The sequence below is a fragment of the Zingiber officinale genome, chromosome 2B (genome assembly GCF_018446385.1).
Source record: "Zingiber officinale cultivar Zhangliang chromosome 2B, Zo_v1.1, whole genome shotgun sequence".
Lineage (NCBI taxonomy): Eukaryota > Viridiplantae > Streptophyta > Magnoliopsida > Zingiberales > Zingiberaceae > Zingiber > Zingiber officinale.
In genome coordinates, this window is record NC_055989.1 from 86,689,790 (window position 1) to 86,717,306 (window position 27,517).

At 35.7% G+C, this 27,517-nt stretch overlaps 1 protein-coding gene across 3 annotated transcripts; it reads right to left on the reverse strand.

Moving 5' to 3' along the window:
• Positions 1–673: 673 nt before the first annotated feature.
• Positions 674–18,773, reverse strand: LOC122046189 (anaphase-promoting complex subunit 2-like). 3 transcript variants are annotated; one of them, XM_042606755.1, is made up of 16 exons: positions 18,419–18,773; positions 17,024–17,110; positions 16,455–16,683; positions 13,001–13,293; positions 12,763–12,834; positions 10,862–11,097; positions 10,264–10,680; positions 9,950–10,148; positions 9,709–9,823; positions 9,550–9,632; positions 9,017–9,136; positions 8,538–8,626; positions 8,378–8,459; positions 5,350–5,538; positions 1,070–1,138; positions 674–980 (listed from the first exon to the last, which is right to left on the reverse strand). In XM_042606755.1, the coding sequence occupies exons 1-16, from the start codon at positions 18,629–18,631 to the stop codon at positions 852–854; spliced, it is 2,622 nt and encodes an 873-aa protein (XP_042462689.1). In that variant the 5' UTR covers positions 18,632–18,773; the 3' UTR covers positions 674–851. The 3 variants fall into 3 exon arrangements, with proteins under 3 accessions (XP_042462689.1, XP_042462690.1, XP_042462691.1); XM_042606756.1 differs by having other exon boundaries at positions 17,024–17,120; positions 18,505–18,730; XM_042606757.1 differs by having other exon boundaries at positions 18,505–18,643.
• Positions 18,774–27,517: the final 8,744 nt, after the last annotated feature.

Consider the following 27,517-nt stretch of genomic DNA (forward strand, 5'->3'; position numbering starts at 1 on the left):
AATCTATCAAGGTCTATTCCCATGCAACATCAAAGGGTATTGGGGATTAACAGGCCACCAACCAACCTTTTTTCCTCGTCGGAGTTGACGGCTGTGCTCTCCCCAATTTGGCAATACTCCAGCTTTCTGGCTCAGTTTGATTCTCTTGATATAAATCCATTATTATTTTCAATTCAAATTGAACCAAAACCAAACCCACCACCTTTCCAAGATCGATTTCAGTTTGAAATATTCAAACTAAAATATCTCAACGAATGTTTTTTTTTAAATTTTATATAATTTTTTTTTATAATCTAGATCACTAATTTTTAACTGACAAATCTAATTTTTTGAATGATAAATCATGACTGATCAATACAGTTTCACAAAAAATTTCATCTGCCATCAAAAAAATTTAAAAGTGCAAACAACACGATGCTCTACAATCAATATCTCATAGTTATCTTCTCACTTGAGAAAATTAATCTGCCACAATCATAGAGGATGCTTGGGCGAGATCAGTACAGGAATGGATGACCCCTAGGATTACACCTACTTTTAGGATACCTGGTCAACTTTTAAAAAAAAATGCTATCTTCAACGATGTTCAATGATCAATTATTTTTTCAGAGATAATTAGTGCAACTAACTTATGGTTCCCCGTATAGAACTAATAATTTATTTTTCTAGTTAATTTCTTCCGATAAGGATCCCTTGTGATTATAATATTAATAAAGTTAGATAATGCAATAACAGTGAGATATAATAAGAAATGAAAAGGAAATAGCAGATACATGTATATATTACAGCACAGAACAATAGCTAAACCAAATCTTGCTTTCCTATTTGAGATGTAGATGCATGCATGGCAATCAATGCTGCTTTTTCAGGAAGTACATCCCTTCTCTCAATTCTAGCTTTTCTTCGACTACTAGGCTGGAAAGGAAGCTCTGTAATTGTTGGAGAGACTTGTCGTATGAAGGTTCAGCTATGCAGAACATCTGATGATAATGTAGAGCCAGGATGGGTCATGACTCCTTGGAAAAGAAATGGCTTAAGTTATCATGAGAAAGTTATTTGCTCCATTTACCTTCAAAGTGTTATGTATTCTATCCACCGGCATACTGACAAAATTTGTGAGCATCCCTACAATGAATTTCTGAACCAAGCAATTTGTGAGATAATCTGCATCTAATATTAAAATAATAACTCTATGCACTATTAAGAAAAGCAAATGTCATAGAAGAATCTCCTGCACTTGTTTGCTAGGTAGGTATTCCTCAAACCAAACTAAGGAATTGCATCAAGAAGCATACGCGGTTTCCATTGTGGTCAAACTAGCGTGGTATACTAATACAACTTGATAAAATTAGGTTCCATAAATTCACTGATTGGCGATTGTGTTCGGAAGAGAAATGTCTACAACTGAGATTTAAAGATAACACTTGAAGTGATTGTTCAGGCACATTGTCAGATAAGTTGGGTATGCAAAAGAGCGTGGAGGTTGGGCGAAAGCCTCATAACTTCTTACTATGTAATGGTTGGTGAATTAATTTTTCACATTGGAATAGAATGTGTCGAAAATATAAGAGAAATGGTCAAACTCAATTAAGCAAATCATCATCAATCAAATACTAAGGTGAAACTTGTTCCTTGTTGAAGTGCTAGGTTGGATCCTTTAATGGATCTATTCAAATAAATCCTTTAACTTTATTTCCTTTTCTAAGATAAATTTTAGACTTTCTCCTTTTCTAAGATAAGTTTTAGATAAGACCTTTTCTTTTTATTTTATTTTTCTTTTGGACCTTTTCTTTTGAAAAGGTAGTTTAGATGTCTATTTAAAGAGACATTATGTAATTTTGGAAGACAAATAATTTCCTTTTTGGTTAATCAATTCCACTTGATTATTGAAGGTCGATCCCCTCGAAGTGATCACCCTATTCCCCTTTTCATTTTTCTTTCCTTCGATTTTTCCGCGTGATAGGCAACGGGTTCCTATCAACTTGGTATCATAGCCATGCTCACTTCATCATCGCCCTATAGTATCAAGTATCAACTTCTTCAACACCTCAAGCCCGTCTCCACCAACAAGCGCATGGTCTTAACCCGACTTCAAGAGAAGAAAATCGATTCTGACATGACGACTGAAGGATCTCAACCTAACGCCAAATGAGCTTTGGAATTTGAAGCTAAGCACCAGATAAGGATGGATAAACTCGAAAAAACTGTGGCATTGTTTGTCACAATAGTACAAAAATTGAATGATCGTTTAGAGATGGATTCCAGCTCAAGCATACTAATCAAAAGGGGAACAAATCAACAGTATCGACAACAACAATATGACCATAAAGCGAACTCAAATGAAGATCAAAAGCATAACCTTCCACGTATGAAGGTGGAATTTCCTCGTTGGGAGAACAATGATCCGATTAGATGGATTTTAAGAGCTGAAAAATATTTTCGCTTCCACAGCACATTGGGCAATGCAAAGGTAGAACTAGCATCTATAAAGCTCGAAGGCGATGTCCTCTAATGGTATGACTGGCTTGAAGCATGCCATGGACCTCCAAAATAGGAGGAATTCAAAGAAGAACTCCTCACTCGATTTGGTCCCTCCGGTTATGAAAATGTTGATGGAGAATTAGCCAAAATTCGACAAACTACAACCGTACTAGAGTACCAAGGACGATTCGAGCGACTCTCTAATTGAACTCATGATTGGTCAGAAAAGCAATTACTAGGCACTTTATTGAAGAACTTTGCCTTGATATACAACAAGAAGTAAAATTGAATCAACCCCGCACCATGAAGGCTACCTTATCCTTTGCTCGACTACAAGAAGAGAAGATCAATGAGGAAGGAAGAAGAAATAACAAGGCAATTCATGAAAACACATTGCATTATTCAACACCGGATTGACAAAAGAAGAGATCAAGGAAAGAATGACAAAGGCAATATGCTGGCATTGCGATGAAAAGTGGCACCGTGGTCATCAATGCAAGCAAAAGATGATATTGATGATTGAACCAATAGAGAACTCTGAGGAAGAAGATGATTTCAATGAAGGTGAAACACAAGATAATATCAACAAAATACAAGATGACTCTATGGCAATATCAGTTCATGCCTTAGAAAGACTACAAACTCCGCAAACGATGAAGGTAAAAGGATTCATTAAAAAACAACCAGTAATGATACTTGAAGATTCAGGAAGCACTAACAATTTTCTAAACTTAAACTTGGCAAGAAGGCTTAAACAAAAAATAGAGCAAACATCTACATTTGATGTTAAGGTGGCGGATGGAAGATCACTTACAAGTCGAGGAAAGTGCAATAGTATTAAAATTTTCTTACCAAATTATGAATTAATCACACATCTCTTTCTTCTACCCCTAGACGGATGTGATGTTGTACTTGGAGCACAATGGTTGAGAACATTAGGAGACATAATATGGAATTTCTCTCAACTAACAATGCACTTCCAAGATCAAGGAAAAGAAGTTTACATCAGACGCAAGAGACAAGATATTATCACATCAATCAGTAGTTATCAGGTAGAGCTGTTATTAACGAAAGATTGCTCCATTTTTCTCATGTAACTCTCCATCAAAAGGACCCTAAAGGTACATCGCATACCCCCCAAGAATTAGAGACACTTCTTTCAAAATTTTCTATGATATTTGCTAAGCCAAAGGGACTTCCTCCAACATGTTCACATGATCATCGTATACCTCTAATACCAGGGAATGCACCAGCAAATGTTAGGCCTTATCGTTACCCTTACATACAGAAGGAGGAAATTGAGAATATTGTACAAGAGATGCTTCAAGATGGTATCGTTCGCCCAAGTGTAAGTCCATATTCTTCTAAGTACTGTTTGTGCGAAAGAAAGACGGAAATTGGCGAATGTGTAGATTACCGGACACTCAATAAAATTACAGAGAAAGACAAGTACCCCATCCACATCATTGATGAATTATTTGATGAATTAGGAGGTTCCTCATTCTTCTCAAAGTTGGATCTTCGCTTAGGCTTTCATCAGATAAGAATCCATCAGCCAGACATACCAAAAACAACCTTTCGGACTCATGATGGTCCGTATGAAATTTTAGCCATGTCTTTCAGTTTAACTAATGCACCTTCTGCATTCCAAAGTTTGATGAACGATATCTACATTCCACAATCAGATGGACAAACAGAGGTGGTTAATCGATGTTTAGAGAATTATTTACATTGCTTAACTGGTGATAGACCCAAAGAATGGGTTCGTTGGCTTTCAGAGGCAGAATGGTGGTACAATACGACCTACCACTCAACTGCTAAGATTACCCCATTTGAGGTCGTTTGTGGATGTGTACCACCCTCAGTTAGCTCATACACACGTGATCAACAAATGTGCATCAAGTCGACCAAAACCTACGCACAAGGGACCAAATATTGCAACTTTTGAAAAAACAACTTATGCAATGCACATGCAAGAATGAAGCAATTGGCTGACAAACATCGTTCGGAAAGAGAATTTGCAATAGGAGATTGGGTTTTTCTAAGACTTCAACCATACAAACAAGTTTCAAATCGTCCTTCAACCTCTACGAAGTTGTCACCGAAATTTTATAGCCCTTATAAAGTGATAGAGCATATTGGACTTGTTGCTTATCGCTTAGAGCTTCCACAAGATTCTAAAATACACCCTATATTTCATGTGTCTTGTTTAAAGAAGAAATTAGGCGACAAATTTACTCCTCAGCAACACCTTCCTGAAGTGAATTCAGATGGGGAATTTAAGTTTCAACCTTATGCTATTTTAGAAAGGAGACTTGTGAAGAAGAACAATCAAGCGACAGTTGAACTATTAATTCAGTAGGATAACTTATCTATCGATGATGAAACATGGGAATTATATGATATCATTCAAGAAAATTTTTCAGAATTTATTGCTAAACAACCTTGAGGGCAAGATTGTTTTGAAGGGCGGTGGAATGATAGGATCCTTTAATGGATCTATTCAAATAAATCCTTTAACTTTATTTCCTTTTCTAAGATAAGTTTTAGACCTTTTCCTTTTCTAAGATAAGTTTTAGATAATACGTTTTCTTTTGAAAATGTATTTTTATTTTATTTTTCGTTTAGACCTTTTCTTTTGAAAAGGTAGTTTAAGTGTCTATAAAGAGACGTTATGTAATTTTGGAAGACAAGTAGTTTCCTTTTTAGTTAATCAATTTCACTTGATTATTGGAGGCCGATCCCCTCGAAGTGATCACCCTATTCCCCTTTTCATTTTTTTTTTCCTTTGATTTTTCCACGTGATAGGCCCCGGATTCCTATCATAGGTTTCAGAAAGCAAAGAAATAAAGTTCAGCAGAAACCAACCTCATATACTGTCATTTCTTTCCTCAACTGTTCCTCAACAGAGGCAACAGATCTCTCACATTCCTCGTCCATTGCTAGTACACCTTCACATCTTCCATTGTTTATACTGCTCTTGCTAGAATCAACCATGCCAGTGGCAATGGAAAAAATACGATCAGAATCGGATCCACCAGACTCGGAGAGAACTCCCTGGAAAAACCACAGAAAAAAGGAAACAAAGTAGCCTATCACTGATTCAATTACAAAAGTACTAGTGTGTTCTACCAATTTCTAACTGAGAAAGTTACTAGAAAAGGAACATTACAAGACAAACAAGATAATCTATAAATCGTCTAGTAATGATTTCAAGCTCATAAGAGTAGAAGTTTAGCACCATTCAATCATTTAAGGAAAGGAATAAAGCTATAATAGTTCGTCAAGGTTTATTGTACCATACAATTTAGGATCCATTTAGTTGGAGAGGTGATTTTTAATTCTGTGGAAGAAGGGTAAGTTCGCATTGTATGGCCCCCACTGTTTACTTTGACTACAGCAGGAGGAATGAAGCCAACAAGGATTTGTGCAAATCAGAAACACGTGTGAATTGGCCTCCACCCAAAAATGAGCAGAATGAACATTTGCCAATGTAAAAAACTTGACTATGCCCCTGCTTCCACATGGAGAATGATCATATGGAACGAAAGAGGAGTTTCTCTGGCATGTTGGATGAGACATAAACTCATCATTTTGGAGATCAAGGAGCATGGTGAAGCATGATAGGTCTCAGTCGATGAAGTATAAAGCCTCTCCAGACTCATTATTCTGGCCATTGGAGTTTCTAGGACTCTCGCAAGGAGGGCACTGAGCATCATATTAAGGAGCATGGTGAAGAAGAGGGAATCACCTTCAACCCCAGCCTGCAAACCCTACTTACAATGCTGCCACCCTCAAACAGTTTATAATTTGGCCAATTCCCTTCCTTCCACCTCCTTTGCTCCCTTTCCTTTCCTATCTTTTAAGTAAACAAGTATGCTGCTTCCATTTCCCACCTGCTCTCCCTACCTCTTCTCTTCCCTCATTCCCTTCCAGCTTCCCTAAAAATAAACATACTCCTGGAGGATTATCTCCCATGTTCAACTTCACAATTTTACCACTAGTAACACAAATAATTAGAGCTTAGAGCCTCCAAGTGATTTTACCAGAAGAAAACGACTTGTCATGATAGTTAAACAAAAGAGCATTTGGCACCATTTCCTTTAAGATGCCACTGCTAATATTGTTGCACCACTGAAACACAGTTGCATCTTTTCTTCTTCCATTTTGTTAGCGCATGGACGTTTTGTTCTTATGTCTTGCATTACATGTTAAGCATTCTGTAACCAATAGTTTTAGTCAATATGCTCCTATTTAAATCCAGGTTTTGCAGTCCACACTAACAAACCTTTTCACTATATAGGGAAACATAATCAGACTAAATCAATATGGAGCATCAAAGGTAATGAAACTAACCTAAGTTTTATAATTAGTATACAACTTACTTGTTGCATAAATTGTATAATAGCATACAGCTCAAGTAGCAAACATAATAAAAGGGATTTGAGCTTAGAACTATATATAGTTAACTTTATCTTTCAATTGAAACAGATTTTACTTTGATATGATGAATTTGCTGAGATTATTTTGGAATTTTCAAATTTGAATTATAAAAACATACATTAGAAATTATATATATATATATTTTTAAAATGTTTTAAAAAATCTTTAAAATAAAGATATTTTAAAAAATATTTTTAAAAAATCATTTTAAAATTCATGTTATTTTTTAAAAAAAAATATTTTAAAAAATAATTGTGTTTGCTTTCTCGTATTGTTTTCTTTATTACTTAGTTTAATTCCTCTATGAACTCGATTTCAAAAGAAAAAAAAGGTTTTTAAAATCACGTGCTTCACCCCTCTCATGTTGCTCACGATCCACATGTTTGTGCTTCTATTTATTCCCAGCAACGAAAACAGGAGAAGGGAAGAGATGGGAGAGGAGTGAACAGAGGAAAAGAAGGATGAAATTGTTTACTTGGGAGGATACAACATGGGAAAAGGAAAGGGGAAGAGAGGAAGAATAGAAGGATGAAAAGTTGTTTGCTTGGAGAAGGATATGATATGGAACAAGGAGAGGAAGAATGACTAAAATATCCTTGAGGTTGTGCTCTTCTTCTTTCGACAGTGGAAAGGAGAACTTGAAGTTGAAGAAGGGGGGTTCCTTTGTTGCTGTCTCTGCTGTCAGAACTTGAGTTTGAAGATGGGATTGTCAACCTCAGTCTTAACTACCAGAACTTGAGAATGAAGAAAGGATCATTGTCCTTGCTGTCTCCACTGCTTGAACTGGAGATTGAAGAAGGGACTTGTCTTCACCGTAGGAACTGGAGGTTGAAGGAGTTGTCCTCATTGTCTCCACTTCCATAACTCAAGATTGAAGAAAGGGATGCCATCTTGTCATCCTCACTGTCTCTTCTGCTGGAACTCAAGGTTGAAGTGGTCATTGCCTAATTGTCACAGTTGGCACTGTCAAAATCTACAATGTGGTGGAGATGGTGGTGGTGATGGGACTCGTTACAGGGGATGGCTTTTGGAGTTCTGAGGGAAAGAGAAGACTGAACAAATTTTATTTTATCTTTATCACTCCTTCCTTTGCTTCTGCCTGAATACGGGTAGACAGTAGACTTATTTCAGAAAAAAGCTTTTTTGTGGCGTCAATTATATTTCCCTTCCACCCATATTTGGTTTCAAATAAACAAGCAAAGAACTCCTTAGAACCCTCTCCCTTCCCCACTCTGCAGAATCAAATACTTTCCTTCATGGTAGGTAGAAATGTAATAGAAAAGTAAAGAAATAGTTCGGCTTGATGGAATAAAAATTGTGCACAAACCGTCAATATTGGCTTTTTATTCATCCAATAAAAGTTGGACAATTAAAGTGATTACCTATGGAGACTTATGTGATAATCATGTGCTCTTAAGTTAACAAAGAACAACAAAAGTGTGACTTTGCGCACCTTGTTTATCCAGAAGTTAATTCTTTTGTTAAGTATATCAACAGGAACTCCAACAGCAACTGCAAGGTTCTTAGAAGTCCAACTGAAATAAAGAGAAAAAAGAGTTAGTTTGAATGCAAGGAAGTGAATTTAAAGAGGATTGCAACCCTCTTACTCTTACCTTAGCTGTTCCTGGAATTGCATAATAATTACTGCATGCAGTGGACTTACAGTAAATTGCATATTCTGATCCTCAAATTGCAGCTCCAGCTGAAGAAGCATACATGAAACATGAAAATGTCAAGTAAACTGACCTATCAAAATGTATACTTTTCAAGCACAGCTTAAGACACCAATGTGGTTAGCATCTAGTTACCATTATGCTTGAATGTTTGACATAGAAACATATGAAAAAAATACAGGTTTGTACATAATAAAAGCTTGGCATAGATTGACTTTTTCTTGTTTAATTAATTTATGAAACTAAACTAGGCATTTCAAGACGATTTACTAAATGAGCCCATAAGTTATCAAAATAGCATTAAACCATTAATTTCTACAAAAAATTAATCTTCTGGTTAAGGCTGTATCACTGGAATACAATTGCCAAAAATCATATTATAACCTATTCGGGAAAGATCCAGTTACAGCTATTCTAACCTTCACTGTCCCAAGATTTTTCTTCCATAGCAGCTTACGAGGAGTTTTGATCTCATGAAACCTCTTCCCATACTCTGATAGTAGTTCTTCGATAGAATTGGGGAGATTAAGAGACTCTGCCTGTATTTCGTCAAGGTCAACACAGTTACATAATTACAGGAGATAGAGGATATAAAGAAAAAAAAAAACTAAGGAGTTCCCACAAGTAAATATCAAGTACATCTTTATTGGTAATAGAACCTATCATCTATAATTGTAACATAGTAGGTTCCAACTCTGCAAAGTTGGATTGTAAACTACTCAATTTGACAGATTATTGCAAACCTACAATGATTTATCCTAATTTCAACCTTTATCTTATATGTTATAGTTTCTAAGAAGTGTTATTGTCACAATACAGATTGTCACTGAGTTCTCCATGATTTCTTGATCTTGAAAACAGTCAAAAAAAAAAAAAAAGAAGTAAAGATACATAGAAAAAAGGAAGTGAAAATAGCTTCACTAAAGAACTTTCTTCTCAACTGATTGTATACCTGGATGGTTGGCCAAAAACTGGAAGAGATTATGGTGGAATCCAGAACGTCAAGGGATAAATGTGTTGCTTCTGGTTCAGAACCTACAAAATACTCATTAATGAATAGGCAAAAAAAAAAAGAAAAAAAAGGTAGTGTTTATTAAAAGTTTCAGCATACAAGTAGAAGATGATGGTGGCACAGTAGCTTTAATATTAGTATTTGTTCGTTTTGAATCAATTAGATCATTAAGCATTATTTCACATTTCTGCATGCTGCCCTCCCCAAAGTGTATCTGTTAAGAACATATGACAAAAGGATCAAGATTTTTATTAATTGAACTTTTAGAACATTAGATGACATTGATCAATGTAGAAATCTCCTAGACTTTGTATAACTTGATTAGGAAGGTGGCACACACCTTAAGGAGCTCTAAAGTACGTATCTCTGAGTCAATATCATATTCAGACTTGTTAAGGAGCTTTTCTGCTAGCATAACACGATATTCATTAACTAACTGATCCTTTGAGCCAATTATGCCAACTATCATTCCAAGGATGTCAACCTTCCTTCTCCGGCTACCTTTTGATGGGTCTGCCTCTACTGGATCTGGTTCCCACCTAAAAATATAAAAAGGGATGCAACTTAAAAACCATAAGATAATAGAAATTAGTTGTTTTGCTTTATGATATAATAAATCTTAGTCTATGTATCTACTGGAATAGTTAATAATGCCTTTCAGCATTTATCCATGCTTGCTTATCATCAAGGTTTGTATCATCATCATAATCAGCACCCTCTTGGTTCTCTGCTTCTCTGTTTAACTCTTCAAGCAGACTATCACCAGAATTACCAGAACCAGTGGAATTTCCCCCTGTCCCATCAGTGAGCATTGTGACAATGCATTTTATGGTATCCTTTCTTCCCCTCAAGTAATCCCTAATTGGTTCACCAACTGCCTCGAGGAATACCCCAGTCGGATCTATAGTCTTAAGTGCCTTGATAGTGGACACATATTGATGCAATATGTCATTTGTTGATGCACCAGCAGTAAGCAATCGATATTTCAAGGAAGAAATAAATGAATCGACAAGCTTTGAATGCTGTCCAGTATACTCCAGACACTGCCTAAGATCTTCAATTGCAGGAGAACTGTGAAAAGAGGCAACAAGAATTCTTTTAAGACAAATTTCCTCCAAATTCAATAATAAAAAAAACACTGTCAGGAGAACTGTGAAAAGAGGCAACAAGAATTCTTTTGAGACAAATTTCCTCCAAATTCAATAATAAAAAAACACTTTCAAGTGGATGGCAAGAGAGTAGGTAAGTGTACCTTTCAGGATAGTCTACAATAATCTCAAAAAGTTTTCCAATTCTAAGGTCTTGCAATGTTTCATATGCACAATATTCAAGACGCAGTTGCCATCTTACAAGCCCTTCTGAAGGCATTTCTATCCCAGGGTACGAAGGAGAAGCAGCCAAAGGCGATTTAAGACCAGATGATGCATCATGGACAGGTGAATCGCCTAAATATACCAAGAGAGCATGTAAAAACTGAAGAGGAACAGCCTGAGTGAACCAAACATGTAAATCAGTAAGAATTAGATATAGCTAGTTGAAAATAGGAGCATTATGAACACAATACCTAAAACATTAGAAAATTATTATTGTCATATGAGATCTAATCAATGGCATGGCCACAAAAGTAATTTAAAGTAAGCTACAGATATATAACTTGTTTTCCTGACAGTTCAATTTAGGCAGTGCATAAACAAGATACATAGTTAAACGTTCTTTGACCATGTCTAAACTATTTAAAGTTTGTGCCAGATTATCCAGGTAGGAAAGAGGAGTGGAGAGGAAGGCACCATCAGCTACTTCTATTATGATAACTCTTGATGTTCATACAGATATATTATGGGTCCTTAGATCTAGCATTGGGTAAATCTATTTATTAGGGTCAGTCACCATAACATAATAATTTCATTACTTAAACATCATTATTCAGCCTATCCCACTTATATCTAAAAGAAAATGAAACAAATAAAGTAGAAGGATTTTTTTTGTATCATTATCTCCTTATGCTTTAACACTGTGATCCATAACATAATTTTACATATTATTTCTTTTAACCTAAGGGACACATGACAATCACATAAGTCTCCAAAAGCTTCTTCATTTCAAACATCAACTTTGTATCCTATTTATAATATCTTTATCAATGTCTTTCAATAATAGACTAAAGAGATCAAAAAAATTTACCGGAATTTCTCATCCATCTACCATAAATAAAGAAATTAAGAAAATAATGAAGAAGAAGAATAAAATTCTGAAAATAAAAGTCTTAGATAATGTGTAACTATGATTCAACTAGGATATATTGACGACGGTATTATTAACAAGATTAAAAAAATGGATGATTGAAATAGAAAACATTTGGTGTCTTTGTATGACAATCATGTGTCTTCATAAGATTGTGATGCAACTAATTATACCTTATGGATTAGATCGTTGAACAATTAGAAACATGTAAGAACGACTAATGCAAAAAATATGACAATGAGAGGAAAATTTTATATTGGAAATGTGTACAAAAGAAATAGAAGACATTAGTAGTTTAAAACTTTGAATCAAAGAGTAATTGCCAAAACCCTAGTTGCGCAGAAGATCAGGAAGCACGTTCAATCCATGTTCAAATTTACAACAGCTAAAAAATTTAAATGAATTGACAAATCATTCAAAAGAAATTCCATCACTTGGGCTGAATTGACAGGTTTATAAAGAAATAATCTTTATAACCGCTTAACTAGCACAAAAGAGTGATATATGAAAACCTACTAAGTAGTATCCTATTTTCATGAATTACATACTATGATAGATTGGACAAGAGCACAGATGTCAAAGTACAATATTGATTCAATGCTAAATTATAAAACAGCATATTCATGCTTGAGTAGATCACCAAAGCACACTCCTGTCAGTGAATTTCACATAAGTCTCTAATATGTGGATTTAAGGCTTAACATCCAATCAGATTTTGTGTAATACTGTCAAATAATTGGCCTCAATTGAACCCCCTACACTATAATTTGTAAGATATCACACGCTCCCTTGTTTTGAAGATATTGACATATTAAAATTGTGTGAACACATTTTTCATCTTCAATAAACCAAACTGTTAATCAGAAAATTCAACAATAACAAATTCACCACTCATTATTATCAGAAAGATACCTGAATCCACTCTTTAATAGATACAAGAACAGGATTCCTGTAATCATCGCCAGCTAAAGCATTAACTTTATCCTAGTGTAGAAAGTAGAAACGATCATGTCAGTATTAATAGCAATGAGAATTACAAGATGAACGTGTCTTACCATCCATTAGAAGCTATTTACAAGTAACAAAAAAAATGATTCAAATTAGAGAGCTGAAAAAAATAACGTATTTACACAAAGCAACAGATCCTAACCTTCAGGAGCAAAAGGATAGAAGAAGCATAGGCATCTTCAGTTATGGATGTAAAACCAAGACTTCGAAGATCACGAACAACTTTACCAATGTTGTTGACCAACATGTCCTTATTATGATTACACCCATGACAGTGTGTGTCAATATCCATTTCACCAACACTAATAGGCCTGCGGTTTTGATGGCGCAAACTGTCATTGTCAAGTTGAAATTGACAAGCATCTTCCTCATGATGCACATCAATCATATTACTTAGTTCTTCCAACTTTCCCTTAAAATATAAGCGGAGTATCTCTAGAAAAGTAACATAGTTAGTTGCTAAGTTATGCTTTGAGTAGAAAAGAACAATGTACACTGCTAATTTATGCTTATAAGAAAATTAAAAAACTCCACTCTGGCTATGATGGACCAGTGCAATTTGCAATCTCTATGTACACTAAACATATATGCACAAGTCATATAAGTTAAATATAAATACTCCATGCATTTTCACACCCACACTCTGGTAATTAAGAGATATCAGCATCATCTTCATACAGAGGAATTAGGAAACAGTCAAGCTCATGTGGAATAAGAGTCTCGCCAACAAAAAAACATTCTCTAAGTTTTTAGCTAAACAAAATAATAGTATCATATAGGCATACACACTGGTGAAAATATCAGGCAACAACAAAATACATATTTGAATAACATCAAACGAGATTTTGACCAACTATTTCTCCCATCTTATTGTGGAGGATGAATCTGCAGAATCTGTCTAGGCAACCTTGCCATGGATAGCCAGTTAGCAATTGACATATAATGTGTTGACAAAAAAAAAGGAAACAAGGTTGTATCCCTCAAATTAGCATACTAAAAGTTGGATAAGAAAGTACCCAAAATAAATGTCAAAATGAACAACAATTAAGTAAGAATTTATAGACACATAAATCATTAGACAAAGTTAAAGAATCAGCAGGTTAAGCATCGTATAAATGCAATACGAGACTGAATCTGTAAGAGCAATGAATATATTTCATGAAGATGTTAGATAATAGATTATGAGACAAATGGACATCAGAAGCCATGTTAGTCCTAATTACCTAGGATCGACTATATGAATTCTATCCTCCATTAAACTCTATACGAAGCTATATCATAGTTAATATTTGATCAAATATGAGATAGACATGCTAATTCAAAAAACCAATGTTCATAAAACACACTTCAAATCTGCAACTACTGACAATTACATACTAGTAAATCAAATGCAAACTTAAGGATTAGAGCTTAATATTCTTTAGTTATGGGAAAGCACAAGTGAACTAAGACTAAAAATGTTTGCTTCAGAAATACTATTATATCTTAACCATACTCCAGAAAAATATAATCCAACTGAGCTGACTTTCTGGTTGATCTCACCCATTTATTTCTTTCAAAGGACTTTCAAGAGAAGAGAAAGAAGAATTTTTTTAGTTCTTTTCCTTTTCCATAATGTAAAAGTTAAGAACATAGCAAAAATCAAAACACAACAGATATAAGTTCTACCAAAACTCTGAAACCACACCTAATAAACATTAGACGCTCAAAACCATTACACAAAAAGATAAACGTGTGAAAGCATAGTATGATGTTTATTAGATATAGATATAGAACACATGTTACATGAAATTCATAGTTCATAATTTCGCTCAGTTTCAGCCAACACAGGGTGATGCATACTCTTTCACATGAGTATTGAAACTGAGGCCAACCAGCATACGATGAAAATTACATGTGTGACCTAGTTATGAGAAAATTAACATGTGATGATACAAATTACTACCCATGGTTCTATGCAATATTAACCTTCAATAATTAGCTTAATTCTTCAATAAATAGATAGCATGAATTGGAAACTAAATTTATTTTTTTTTAACTTTAATAACTTTTTATGCAATATCATGATTATAAAAGGTATTTAATTACTTTATATTTTTCATATAGTTTTATATTGACACAAACAATATGAACTATTTATGAGCACGATGATACAAATTTCTACCTAAAGTTCTGCACAATATAAACTCAAAAGTGGCATGACACTTATTGGTATATATAAATCATTAGCATGAATTGTAAAGTAAATTTATTTTTTTAAAACTTCAATAACTTTTTTTATGAAGGGGAGCCTTGGCGCAACGGTAAGTTGTTGTTTTATGACTAAAAGGTCACGGGTTTAAATCCTGAAAACAACCTCTTACAAAAAGTAGGATAAGGCTGTGTACAATGGATCCTTCCCCAGGACCCCGCATGGCGGGAGCTTCATGCACCAGACTGCCCTTTTTCAATAACTTTTTTATGAAATCTAAGTTAATTCTTTAGAGAGTATATCTCTCTTAGATCCAGTAGAATGATCATAAAAGGTATTTAATTAGCTTTATATAATTTCATATAGTTTTATATTGACACAAATGATTCAACCTACTTATGAGAAAATTAACAGACGATGATATAAATTTCTACCTATATTCTATGCAATATAAATCTTACTGCAGCCCATATTGAGCTGAACAAATTTAAACCATATGGAACTCAATTTAAGTAATTCAACTCAAAATTAAACTGAATTTGAATTCAATTCTCATAAGTATCCAATTAAACACATAAGTTTGGCTAAATAAAGGCTTAGATATGACAATGACATATATAATGTAAAGTATAACTATATAATGTCACTACATATATGATTTTACAATTTAACAATAAGCTTGTGAGAGTTAAGGTCTCATCAACAGGAACACAGTCATTCTAGCATTAGTATAGACTCCTACTAATCAGACATTACTAGAGATAGTCTTAATAATAAGGTTACTTATGCATGATTTGAGTTGAGAAATTTGTTATCCTTCTTTTGAGTTGTTTCAAAGATTGTATTCTTATCTTCAGAAGTAGACAAAAGACAAAGCAAATAAAAGAAAATCAATCAGTTCAAAGCCATGTAGGCATGGTCTGAGTTGTGTCGAGTGTGTCGGCACAACTTGATGTCAACACAAGATGGTTCCTACTTGACATCAAAATTGGCACTTGTATTGCAACTTCAAACTTTTTGTAGTTGTTAGGCAAGGTAGATTTTGGGAGATTTTGTTTTAACCATGGAACAAAGATTGCTCTATCTAGGAAAATATTAACAAACGGCTACTGTTTCTTTTTATTTATACTTGTAGGGGAACTTTGTTTGATTTGCACCATGTTTACTAGAGCTTAAATGGCAAGACCTAGAAGTAACAAGGTAGAGCTCCCTTTTTTGGCTTAGGCTTCTAGAGAAGTAGTGGCAACATGAGCTATTTTATGTTAGGATTGCACTTTTAAAACATAATTTATGCAGTTAGCATCCATGAAATAGTATACACAGCCTCTCTAGAAGTAAGATTGGCTCTCAACTTGGTCCTATGTGAAAGAGAAGTCTTCATGTTTTTTTCCTAAAAACAACGCACCAGGGAAATGCATAGGTAATGTTGCTAGAAGAATAGAAGACACCATTAACTGATGTCTGGAAGTAAGACAGGTCTGATATTCCTGTATTTCCATCTTTCTGTCAGCTATGCTCTCCTCATGTAACTGCAAAGCATGGATCAGCATCAAAAGGCATTTTTCCTCATAATGTTTTTCCAAACATATCTCTTCCAATGATTTACTTAACACTCCCTCAATCCAGTTTTCCTCCTGCAGTTGTAAAATTTAATTAGAAATTCACAGCATTGCATATTTATCCTAGAGTAGAATACCATTGCAGATTCAGAAATGTCGTACTTGAGGACTATAGAATGAGAAAATCCATTACAAGTTCTTGAAAATGTCCATAAACACCTAATTCGTGCACATTTCATTGAGAACACTTTTCCCAGACATGTACAATAACAATGAGCAAAAAATGGCTAGCATACCACTATAAATAAGAAATTGGACTGTATCAATTTAAATTAAATTCTTCATAAACTCTCGTGTATACAACTTGAAGTGTACAAACATAAGGAAAAAGGGGCCTGAAAGCCTGATATCATACTTGAAAACCAGTTCCTTCTCCCGTTGACACACTGTAAGCATCAAACTGCTTCCAAAACCTCAAAACTGCTTTTGACTTGAATGTTTCCTGCAAGACACTGACCACGTTTGAAGGAGATAAAAGAAGAGTTGCCAGAAAAACATTTACAAAATGTATATATAAACACATGGATATACATATATCACATGCTATAAAGCCATGTGTTTGTATAGTTATTTAAATGAGAATCATCAAAATGATTATTTTCCCAAGCTCTGACTCTTGATCAAATGGGATCCACCCTCACATATAGATAGCTGTTGAAGTCCATATGATGCCATTTTATGCCAAATCAGTTCCTCCCACTAGTGTTATATCATGTTTTAGGAGTAAAAATTTCAACATAATTATTGTTACTGCCTAGTCGTTGTGAGCTAAGATTTTAGCAATCTACTATATTCAAGCTGGGCTGTCCTAAGGGCAGTTCATGACACAGTACACATGAAATTCTAACTAGCAGCATCCACAAAGATAAGTCTGTTTAAGTACATCAACGTAGACAAAATAGATCAGTTCTTGTGTGCTACTAATAGCGGCTCAATTTGACTGCGTAAGCATGTGTGCCATCAGACAGCTAGACAGAACTCCAGAAACATAGTTGTATCTCATCACTAGACAAAGAATTTTTAAAAAGCTGGGTAAAGCTAATCCTGATCTCCCAGAAAAAGAGTTTGTTTACATCTCTTATTAAAGCTTCATAGTAAATTGAAATGTTTCTTGAATACTAACCCAAATGTTATCTGCCATTGAGTTGTATGTTTATCTGTGTGGGTGTTTCATCATAGTACATTATCATTAAAATCACAGTACTATTTAACAGAAATCAGAGATTTTTAATACTTAAATCAGCATTTTCACAAACATGTAGAAGGCAATGTTCCAAAATTAAAGATAAGGTCTGTTTAACCCACCAGCAGTATAGGCCATTAACACGAGTCAACTCAGGTCACACGAGGCTTACTTAGTCAAAGTTTTCCACTACCAGACAGCATAAACTCTGGTATGAGAATAAGATGAGCGACAAAATTGACGCTCTTTAACTTCATGTTTAGTCCAACAATACTCAATACCACTTGATAAAATCCAGTGATAGTGCATAAAATCAAAAGACCTAGGTTTGCAAAGGTTAAAGTCAACGCAAAAAAAAAAAAACTAAACTTGGGTGGGAATGGGAATGGGAAACTTCGGGCCAGATAGATTAAACCACACAAAAGTCAAGTGACTCCTGAAACGTAGGCGGCATGGGAAACCCTATACTAGAATCCTCACCATCAAGCCTGAATTTTTAAGTGAAAACCCTTAAGAGGAATAGTATATCAAGGTTGCGGAACAGTATTCAAATGTGTGAGTACGAACTTCGAGGGACTGAAGGAAGTGATCCTGTACAAGAGAATCGAGGCCGTAACGGCAGAGAGACGATACGAAGGGGACAAGATCAGCACCGGCGGAGAGGTCGCCGCGGTCGCGTAGGAGAACGTCGGTGCATTCGTGAAAGCCCTCCCAGCTTTGAAGCAGCACAGCGATGTCTTCGCCGTCCAACGAGTTCAGGGCCTCAGGATCCCACATCATTGCGGGCGATCTGCGCGGATGCAGCGCATGAGAGCGTCGGCGACGACGGCGGCCGGAATAGCGCTAGGAAGCAGCGAAAAGGGCGCGGTGGGTATTTTTGATTTTAGGGGAAACTGGGGCAACGCTCGCTGATCATCATAATTAATAATTGAGAGCTGCTTTTCCCCCTCCCCGCACCCTCACCTCCCCGGCCCACCAAATCTTTTTGACCGTTATATCCTTTTCATAGTCAATTGTCCATTTTTTGTTTACTTTTATCTATTGATTTTATTTTTTTAATCATTTTATTTTTTTTTCTGTTCAATCATTTTTTTTTACGTTTTTTTTTATATTTGTAATATTTTATTGTAAAAATTTTACTAGTGAAAATTTTTAGGAGTTATTATTTATAAAAATTTAAAAAGTAAAAAAATATGGATGAAAATAAAAATTATATATTTGAAATTAATAAAAATACTAGTGAAAAATACTGACATATGTTAAAAGTTAAAAATAGATAATTTAAATAGATGAGAGATTTTGATATGTGTCAAGGGTTTGAAATTAGGATAATTTAAAGGGATGAAAGATTTTAACATGTGTCAAGAATGGGAAGGGGGATAATTTAAATGGAGGAGAGATTTTTATAAGGTTCTGACATATATTAAGCGTTGAAAAAGGTAATTTAAAAAGAATAGTATTTTGACAAGTGTCAAGATTGGAGGATGAGTAATTTAAAAAGAGCGAGAGGTTTTGACATGTGTCATGTGTCAAGAGTTAGAAAAGAGGGATAATTTAAAGAGATAGAAGATTTTGACATGTGTCAAGATTTGGATAGGGGTAATTTAAGTGTCGAATTAGGAAGGTAATTTTAAGGAAGAGAGAGATTATGATATATGTTAAAAATTATATAAAATAAAAAAATTTCATAAAAAATAATAAATAAAATTGATTAAAAAACAAAACTAAATAAAAAATAAATAAAATTGAAAAAATAAACTAAATAATAAACTAAATTGATTTAAAAAATAAAATTAAATAAAATTTAAAAAATATGATAAAAATAATAAATAAAACTGATTTTAAAAAATAAAACTAAATAAAATTTAAAAATATATAAGTATTGATAAAAATAAATAAAAATTAAGTAAAAATGAAAAAAAAAAAAAAAAAAAAAAAAAAAGAACGGTAGAAGTGTCATTTAGCAGGGAGAGAGAGAGGAGGGCGGAGGGGGTGCTGTCAGATGGGGGGTGGGAAAAACAATTTACTTAATAATTACAAGTCATTGCACGTGGACGCGTGTGTAAATATAAGAGGTCCTCTCGGATAGGTCTAGTGGCTAGCGCATGAGGTGATATCATCATGAGGTTTAGGTTCGAATCTCGATAAAGCCTATGTGCTAGTTATTATTCCAAATGCTAGTAGCTGCCCATGATTTACCTCCTCTGTGTTAGCACTGGGACAGGTTGACGGGGGCGTTGGGGGCAAGCATATTCGTCTTTTGCCACCGTGTGTAAATATAAGAGCATTCACCAAAGAAGAAGAAAAGGAAGAGAGGAAGGATGAGGGTCGGCCACCACCGAGGAAGAGAGGAGAGGAATAATAGATGTGTTCTTAGGTGAGGCAACTCTACTCTCTCTTTTATATTCCTTAGTCTTGGCAAATAAGGAAAGTTTTAAATATAATTAAAACTTCCTTATTTTCCTTGCCAATGGCTAATAAGGAAAATTTAATTAAAATTTCCTCTTAATCCATCTTATGGTCGACCCCTACCAGTCCTCTAAATAAAGAAAGTTTTAAACAAAAAATTAAAACTTCCAAATTTATTTTCGGAAATTTTTTAAAATAAAAATTTCTCTTTTAAAATTCCCTTCATGGTTGGTTATAAAAGGAAACTTTTATAAATTAAAATCTCTCTATTAAAACATGTGGATGATTACAAAAAGGAAAGTTTTCTCCAAAATTAAAATCTTCCTTTTAACTACAAATAAGGAAAGATATCAAACATTTCTTTTAATCCTTTGTAGAAACTATAAAAGGAAATATTTAATTTTAAAACTCTCTTTTAAATCATGGCTTCCACGTAAAGAAAGATTTTAAAAAATTAAAATCCCTTTTATTTTAATTGTGGTCGGCCACTTTAGCTTGGGTTCCAAGCTAGGGCCGACCACCACTTGATCCCATCTAACCTTGGTTTGGTCGGCCCTAGCTTGGGCTCCAAGCTAGGCTTGGCCGACCACCTTAAGGTGGCTAAGAAATTGGATTTGGGTGGGTATAAGACTTTATAAATAAGAGACTACGATAGGGACCGAGAAGAGGAATTGGTTTTGGTCTCCCGATGAACTTGAGCTTCCCGTGTTCGCCCCGAACACCCAACTCGAGTTCATCAATAATAACTCATACCACTAAAGAGTTATTATTTAACTACCGCACCAATCTCATATTACTATATGGACTCCTTTTATCATGAGTGTGTTAGTATCTCTGTGTTTAAGATATAGAATGTTCACTAATTAAATGAGTTACTGACAATCATTTAATTAATATCTAACTCCAAGAGTAGTACCACTCAACTTCATTGTCATGCCGGACTAAGTCCACCTACAGGGTTTACATGACAATTCTTATGAGCTCCTCAAGGGGACATCATCAACCTAGATTTCTAGGACATAGTTTCATTCTATAATTAACAACACACCATATAAATAATATCATTTCCCAACTTATTAGGTCTATTGATTTAACGGACTAAATCGCACCCTTTGATAAATTAAAGAAATAAATATTAAGTATATGTGATTGTTATTATATCATGATTAAGAGTACACACTTCCAAAATAACAGAGGTATTGTTCTTTTATATAATCAGTATAAAAAGAAACTATCTTAAATGGTCCTGCTCAATACACTCAGAGTGTACTATGTAATTTTATAGTCAAGATAAACTAATACCAAATTACACTACAACTATTCCAATAGTTTGTTTCTATCCATCTTAGTCGTGAGCTACTATTTATAATTTATAAGGAACTGATAACATGATCTTCTGTGTGTGATACTACACACCATGTTATCTACAATATAAATTAATTGAACAACTACACTTAGCATATAAATGTAGACATTTGACCAATGTGATTCTTTATTTCAAAAAATAAATGTTTACAAAAAATTAGTCTTTTATTATATACTCTAATATAAAGACATTTAGCCTTATATAATATTCTCATCATCTTACCGACTGATTGCAGGCCGAGCAAGCGCCCTCACGCTCGTGTACACTCGGCGCGGGCAAAGCCCGCCCGGGCATAGAGGCATTTAGCCTTATATAATATTCCCATCATCTTACCAGCCGGTCGCAGACCGAGCGAATGCCCTCACGCTCGTATATACTCAACCGGACAAACCCCGCTCGAGCATAAAGGCATTTAGCCTTATATAATATTCTCATCATCTTACCAACCGACTGCAAGCCGAGCGAGCGCCCTCGCGCTCGTGTGCGCTCGGTTGGGCAAAGCCCGTCCGGGCATAAAGGCATCTAGCCTTACATAATATTCCCATCGTCTTACCGACCGACCGTAGGCCGAGCGAACGCCCTCACGCTCATATATGCTCGACCGGAGAAAGTCCGCCTGAGCATAAAGGCATTTAGCCTTATATAATATTCTCATCATCTTACCGACCGACTGTACGCCGAGCGACCGCCCTCGCGCTCGTGTACGCTCGGCCAGGCAAAGCCTGTCCGGGCATAAAGGCATTTAGCCTTACATAATATTCCCATCGTCTTACCGGCCGACCGCAGGACGAGCGAACACCCTCACGCTCGTATTTCCTCGTCCGGGTAAAACTCGTCCGAGCATAAAGGCATTTAGCCTTATATAATATTCCCATCACCTTATCGGCCGACAACAGGCCTAGTTAGTGCTCCCACGCTCATATAGGCTCGACCGGGCAAAGCTTGCCTGAGCATAAAGAAAAGGATCCGCAAAAGATATTCATAACAGTATGTACAACCGACTTAAACGATCGGCCGAGATATATTCAGCAGGAAGTATTCTTAACAACGTTACGGTCGGCTTGAACGACCGACCAAGATCTACTTAATAGGAAGCATTCTTAATAGCATAAACGACCGACCGAGATATATTCAGCAGGAAGCATTCTTAATAGCATAAACGATCGACCGAGATATATTTAGCAGGAAGTATTCTTAACAGCATATACGGCCGGCTTGAATTATCGGCCGAGATCTACTTAAACAGGAAGCATTCTTAACAGCATATATGACCGACTTAAACGACCAACGAGATATACTATGCAGGAAGTATTCTTAGCAGTACATATGACCAGTTTAAACAACTGGCCGAGACATACTCGGTAGAATATTTGGCGGGAAATATCTTCTAGAAGCTTCTTCCATTATGATGACGTGTCTCCATTATTAATACGAGTCGAAAAAGACAAAACGAGTATATCTAGGGTATAGAAAATATTTCTTAAAGGATTATTGCACAAAATATCGAACATGATGTCATCTCCTAACAAACTCTAACGAACCGGGGACCACCTCATGACTATGGAGGTCGCGTGAGGTGGTATAAAAAGAGGGATCTTCTCCGTTGGCGAGGTATGCAAGTTCTAGGAGTTTCTTCAGATCATCGGAGTTTATCTTCATTGGAGGTCATCATTGTAGGATCGAAAAGAATTTAGATATCTCCACAATAGCATGATATTGTCCACTTTGGGTCTAAGCCCTCATGGCTTTGCTCTTGGGCTCTACCCAAAAGGCCTCATTCCAATGGAGATATATTTTCTCTTATAAACCCATGATCTTTCTCATGTGTTTCCAATATGGGACTATGTTTGCAACCTTACAACCCCAACAATCATCACCCATTAGAACCAGTGCTCATCTCCGCAGATCTCGGACAGGATCAGTCGATATATTTTTTTATGCATTAATATTGTAATTCAAAGTTATAATTTTTTGAAACAATAGTGATTGCCCATCGAAATCACTCTTACGTGCGGGCCTTGGAGTAGGAGTCGCCACAGGCTCTGAACCAAGTAAATTCTTGGTGTTTGCATTGTTGATTTTTTTGCTGCGTGTTCTACTCGAAACAAACGAATTAGTAGGGATGTAAATGAACCAAACGGTTCGCGAGCTATTTAGAGCTCGATTCGGTAAAAAGCTCGTTCAAATTCGTTCGTTTATCTTATCGAGTCGAGCTCAAGGTTAAGGATATTCGACTCGTGAGCTCGCGAACATGTTCGTTTATAGGCTCACGAGCCAAAAAAATGAGCCTTAAACCGATCCAAAAAATGAGTTCTAAAATGAGCCAAAAAACGAGCTCTAAAACGAGCCTTAAAATGAGCTTTAAAATGAGCAAAAAAATGAGCTCTAAAACGAGCCAAAAACGAGCTCTAAAACGAGTCTGAAAATGAGCCTGAGCTCGCTTAACGAGTTAGACTCGTTAACTTTGATAATTGAGCTAATAACGAGCCGAGCTCGAACGGTTCGTGAGCTTAATAATTCCAAAACAAGCCGAGCTCGAGCCTTGTGATAAAAGTTCGATTCAAGCTTGAGCCGAGCTCGAGCCGAGCTCGAGCCCGAATATAACTTAAATGAGCCGAGCTCGAGCCTAATACTGTTCTGCTCGGTTCAGCTCGTTTACATCCCTACGAATTAGCCATGAGCACTATTCACCCCCCTTTAGCGCTTTTCGATCCTACTAATAGTCCTTAAAACATTTAACTACTAGCCACATTAGGTACTGGTCATATAGTTCCAGAATTTATTCTACAAAAGGAAACATCCAACTGATGCGGAAACTAAACTGGAAGGCTTTCGGGTTGTACTGTCGTTGTCCCGAGATGACCCACTTGTCAATGTCTCCTGCCTCATTCGTTTCCTTACCTGAAATAGTTAAAATCGGTAAGTCAAGAGATTCAATACATTCAAACCATATTATGCATTAATTAGTTTTTATATCCATGCATCTTATCAAGGAACCTATACTAACTAATTTATCCTCTAGCTAATTGTTTTGCATAAACATAAGGAGAGCATAATCATGAACATACTCTTGCCAAACATATATGTTATCATACTTTTCACTCCACATAAATAATTGCATAGATAAAGCATAACATGAGCATAGCAAAATATAATCTTAAGCATTACTAATGCAAAGATCTAAAACCTAACAAGAGTATAACATAAGCAAGAATAAAATTAGGAAGCATGGAGCATAAACTTACTTTACAGAAAGGAAAACATATGCATAACTTAATAAGGGACAAACATAACGCAGGTGTGGTAACCATCATTAGAGCTCGTTCATTTGGTCTATGATAATGTAATTAGTTGTGCAACAAGCATATGACTTATGGTACAACTCACACTAGTCAAAACCAATGCGTTGCACCATCATTCATTTTTTAGGAAAGGCCCTCCCCAGAGCTCATCCTGAGACACCAATCCCGTATTGTCATGACACATGCATGTATTCCTCTACTTATCCGTATAGCAAGGATACATGCATGGTTCTTACACTGTCTTCGTAAAGAGAACTACTTATAACTTCACATGGTATCAGTTACACATTGGAACTACATTACACATACATATTATCATCAATTTCATAACATACATATCCCAAAAATAATGAACTAATCTAACATACTAAGTTATCAAAACATAATTGAGTGCATATATTAAACCCCAAAAGTCTGAAACATATAGAATTAACATATGACTCATTAAGTTAACATGATGAAGAGAAAGAAGAAACATGGACATAACTAGATCCAACATCCTAATTCCCTAACATTAACATGCGAGTCATTAGTTAGCATGATAAGAAGCAAAAATAAACAAAGGTATAACAAAACCAAATTCCAAAATTGACATATATCTTAAGCACAAGATGGTTAGTTTCATGGCAACTTAACCCCCAAGATCCGAACCTACACATGACACAAAGTAATTATAAACTTGGGTTCAACTTTATGGTATCAAAATTTCTAAGAGCTAGCATGGTATCAGCTTCTAAGTAATAAAAGAGCATGAGGTCTTATACAATCCAAACCCTACAAATCTATAAAAGCTAGCATGGTATCATCTCCTTAACACATACATATAACCAAAATCGAAACTTATATAGGGTACCTAAACATACATGAACTTGAAGAACTAAAATAAAACAAGATGTGGGAAAAACATGGAACAATGGTAGCGCAACATCATGATGAATAAGACCCCCTAAACATAATTTAGAACTACTCCCATAATCTGAAATTTACAAGTTTAATACTTAGAATTAAGCATGGATCTTCTAAGGGAAGACAACTAGAAGCATGACCCAAATTGTAATACAATATTCATATTCATAACTCTTAAAAAAGAATTTAAAACTCACCACAACATAACCAAAAGTAGCAAGGTCACAGCATAATTCCATATTCGTTAGTCAGTGGTATAAAAATCATATGAAATTCATCTTTGATCCGAAAATGGTTCTATAAATTGGTAATGAAAGCTAAATAAATTTCATACATTTTAACAAAAGATACCAAAGTGAAATTTATTCACCCATTGAGGCTAATCTACACCACAACAGAACCAAAAGTAACAGGGTCACAGCATAATTCCAGATTCGTCAGTCAGTGGTATAAAAATCATATGAAATTCATATTTGATCCGAAAAGGGTTATATAAATTTGTAATGAAAGCTAACTAAATTTCTTACATTTAAATAGAAGACATCAAAGTGAAATTCGTTCACCCATTGAGGCTAATTTACATCACAAATGAACCAACCCTAACAACCTATAAAATCCGAAATTTCACAAGAATAAAACAATAACATGATTGAGAATATACCTTTAAATCTTAGTTACCAACCCCTCCTTTAGTTGTCTTCTCTTGGAGCTCTAGAACTAGTGGAGTTGGGCGAGGTGAGGGTTTAGGGCTGGCGGAAATAAGAAGACAAGGTAGAGTTTGTTAGGATCGATGATCGCGGCTAGGGAGGGGGGGTGTGAATAGCCGCCCCAAATCGTTCGTTTCTTTCTACAAATCAAGGTTAGCGCAGCGGAAATAAACAATAGAAACGACAACGGAGAATAGCAAACCTCAAACTCGTCGATGTAACGAGGTTTGGAGATGAAACTCCTACTCCTCGGCGTGTCCGTAAGGTGGACGAAGCCTATCAATCTGTCGGTGGATGAGTCCCCGGAAAACCGGCTAATAAGAACACTCCTTCTGGGTGGAGAAACCTCGCCACAGAAACTTCTTGCAACAGCAAGAAAGGTGTATAAAAATACAGCACAAAACAGAAGACAATATGAATGTACAAAACAAAGCTTGCCTACTGTTCTTGTCGACTGGAATCCGAAGCAGACACTTTAGGAAACTTACAGCAGCAGCTGATCAGTCGAGGAAAGCTCACCCGAAGCTTCAAGAAGGAGCTCACACGAAGCTCAGTAAGCTAAGAGCTCAACAAAGCTCGATCACAATCAGGAGTAGGAAGAAGAAGAGAAGCACCTCGTAGAAGCCCTTGAACTCCTTTTATAACATGCACTCAACCCGCAACAGAAGATAGAAGACTAGCCGTTGTGAGCCAGCGGCTGGTGAACCGATCAAAACATCTCTGATCGGTCCAGAAGACTCGATCGGTCACGGGGCCGATCGAGCTTCCTGATCGGTCGAGGACCGATCGGCATGCATGTCCTTCCTTTTCTCCCGAACTTCTGCCTTCGATCGTTGTTTCCTTATCGGTCTGCAGACCGATCAGATAACACTCGAAAATCAGCTTTTAATCGATCGGTCACCGGACCGATCCGGCCTGATGTATCACTGGATCGATCCACTGATCGATCCAGAGTTTGGTTTTTGCCCAAACTAAG

Excerpts from the sequence above, each read along its gene's own strand:
- LOC122046189 (XM_042606755.1), bottom strand. The coding sequence starts at position 18,631 with ATGATGTGGGATCCTGAGGCCCTGAACTCGTTGGACGGCGAAGACATC. Across the intron at positions 10,681-10,861 it reads ATTGTAGACTATCCTGAAAG|TTCTCCTGCAATTGAAGATC; the intron begins GTACACTTACCT and ends CTCTTTTCACAG. Across the intron at positions 9,824-9,949 it reads GTACTTTAGAGCTCCTTAAG|ATACACTTTGGGGAGGGCAG; the intron begins GTGTGTGCCACC and ends TGTTCTTAACAG.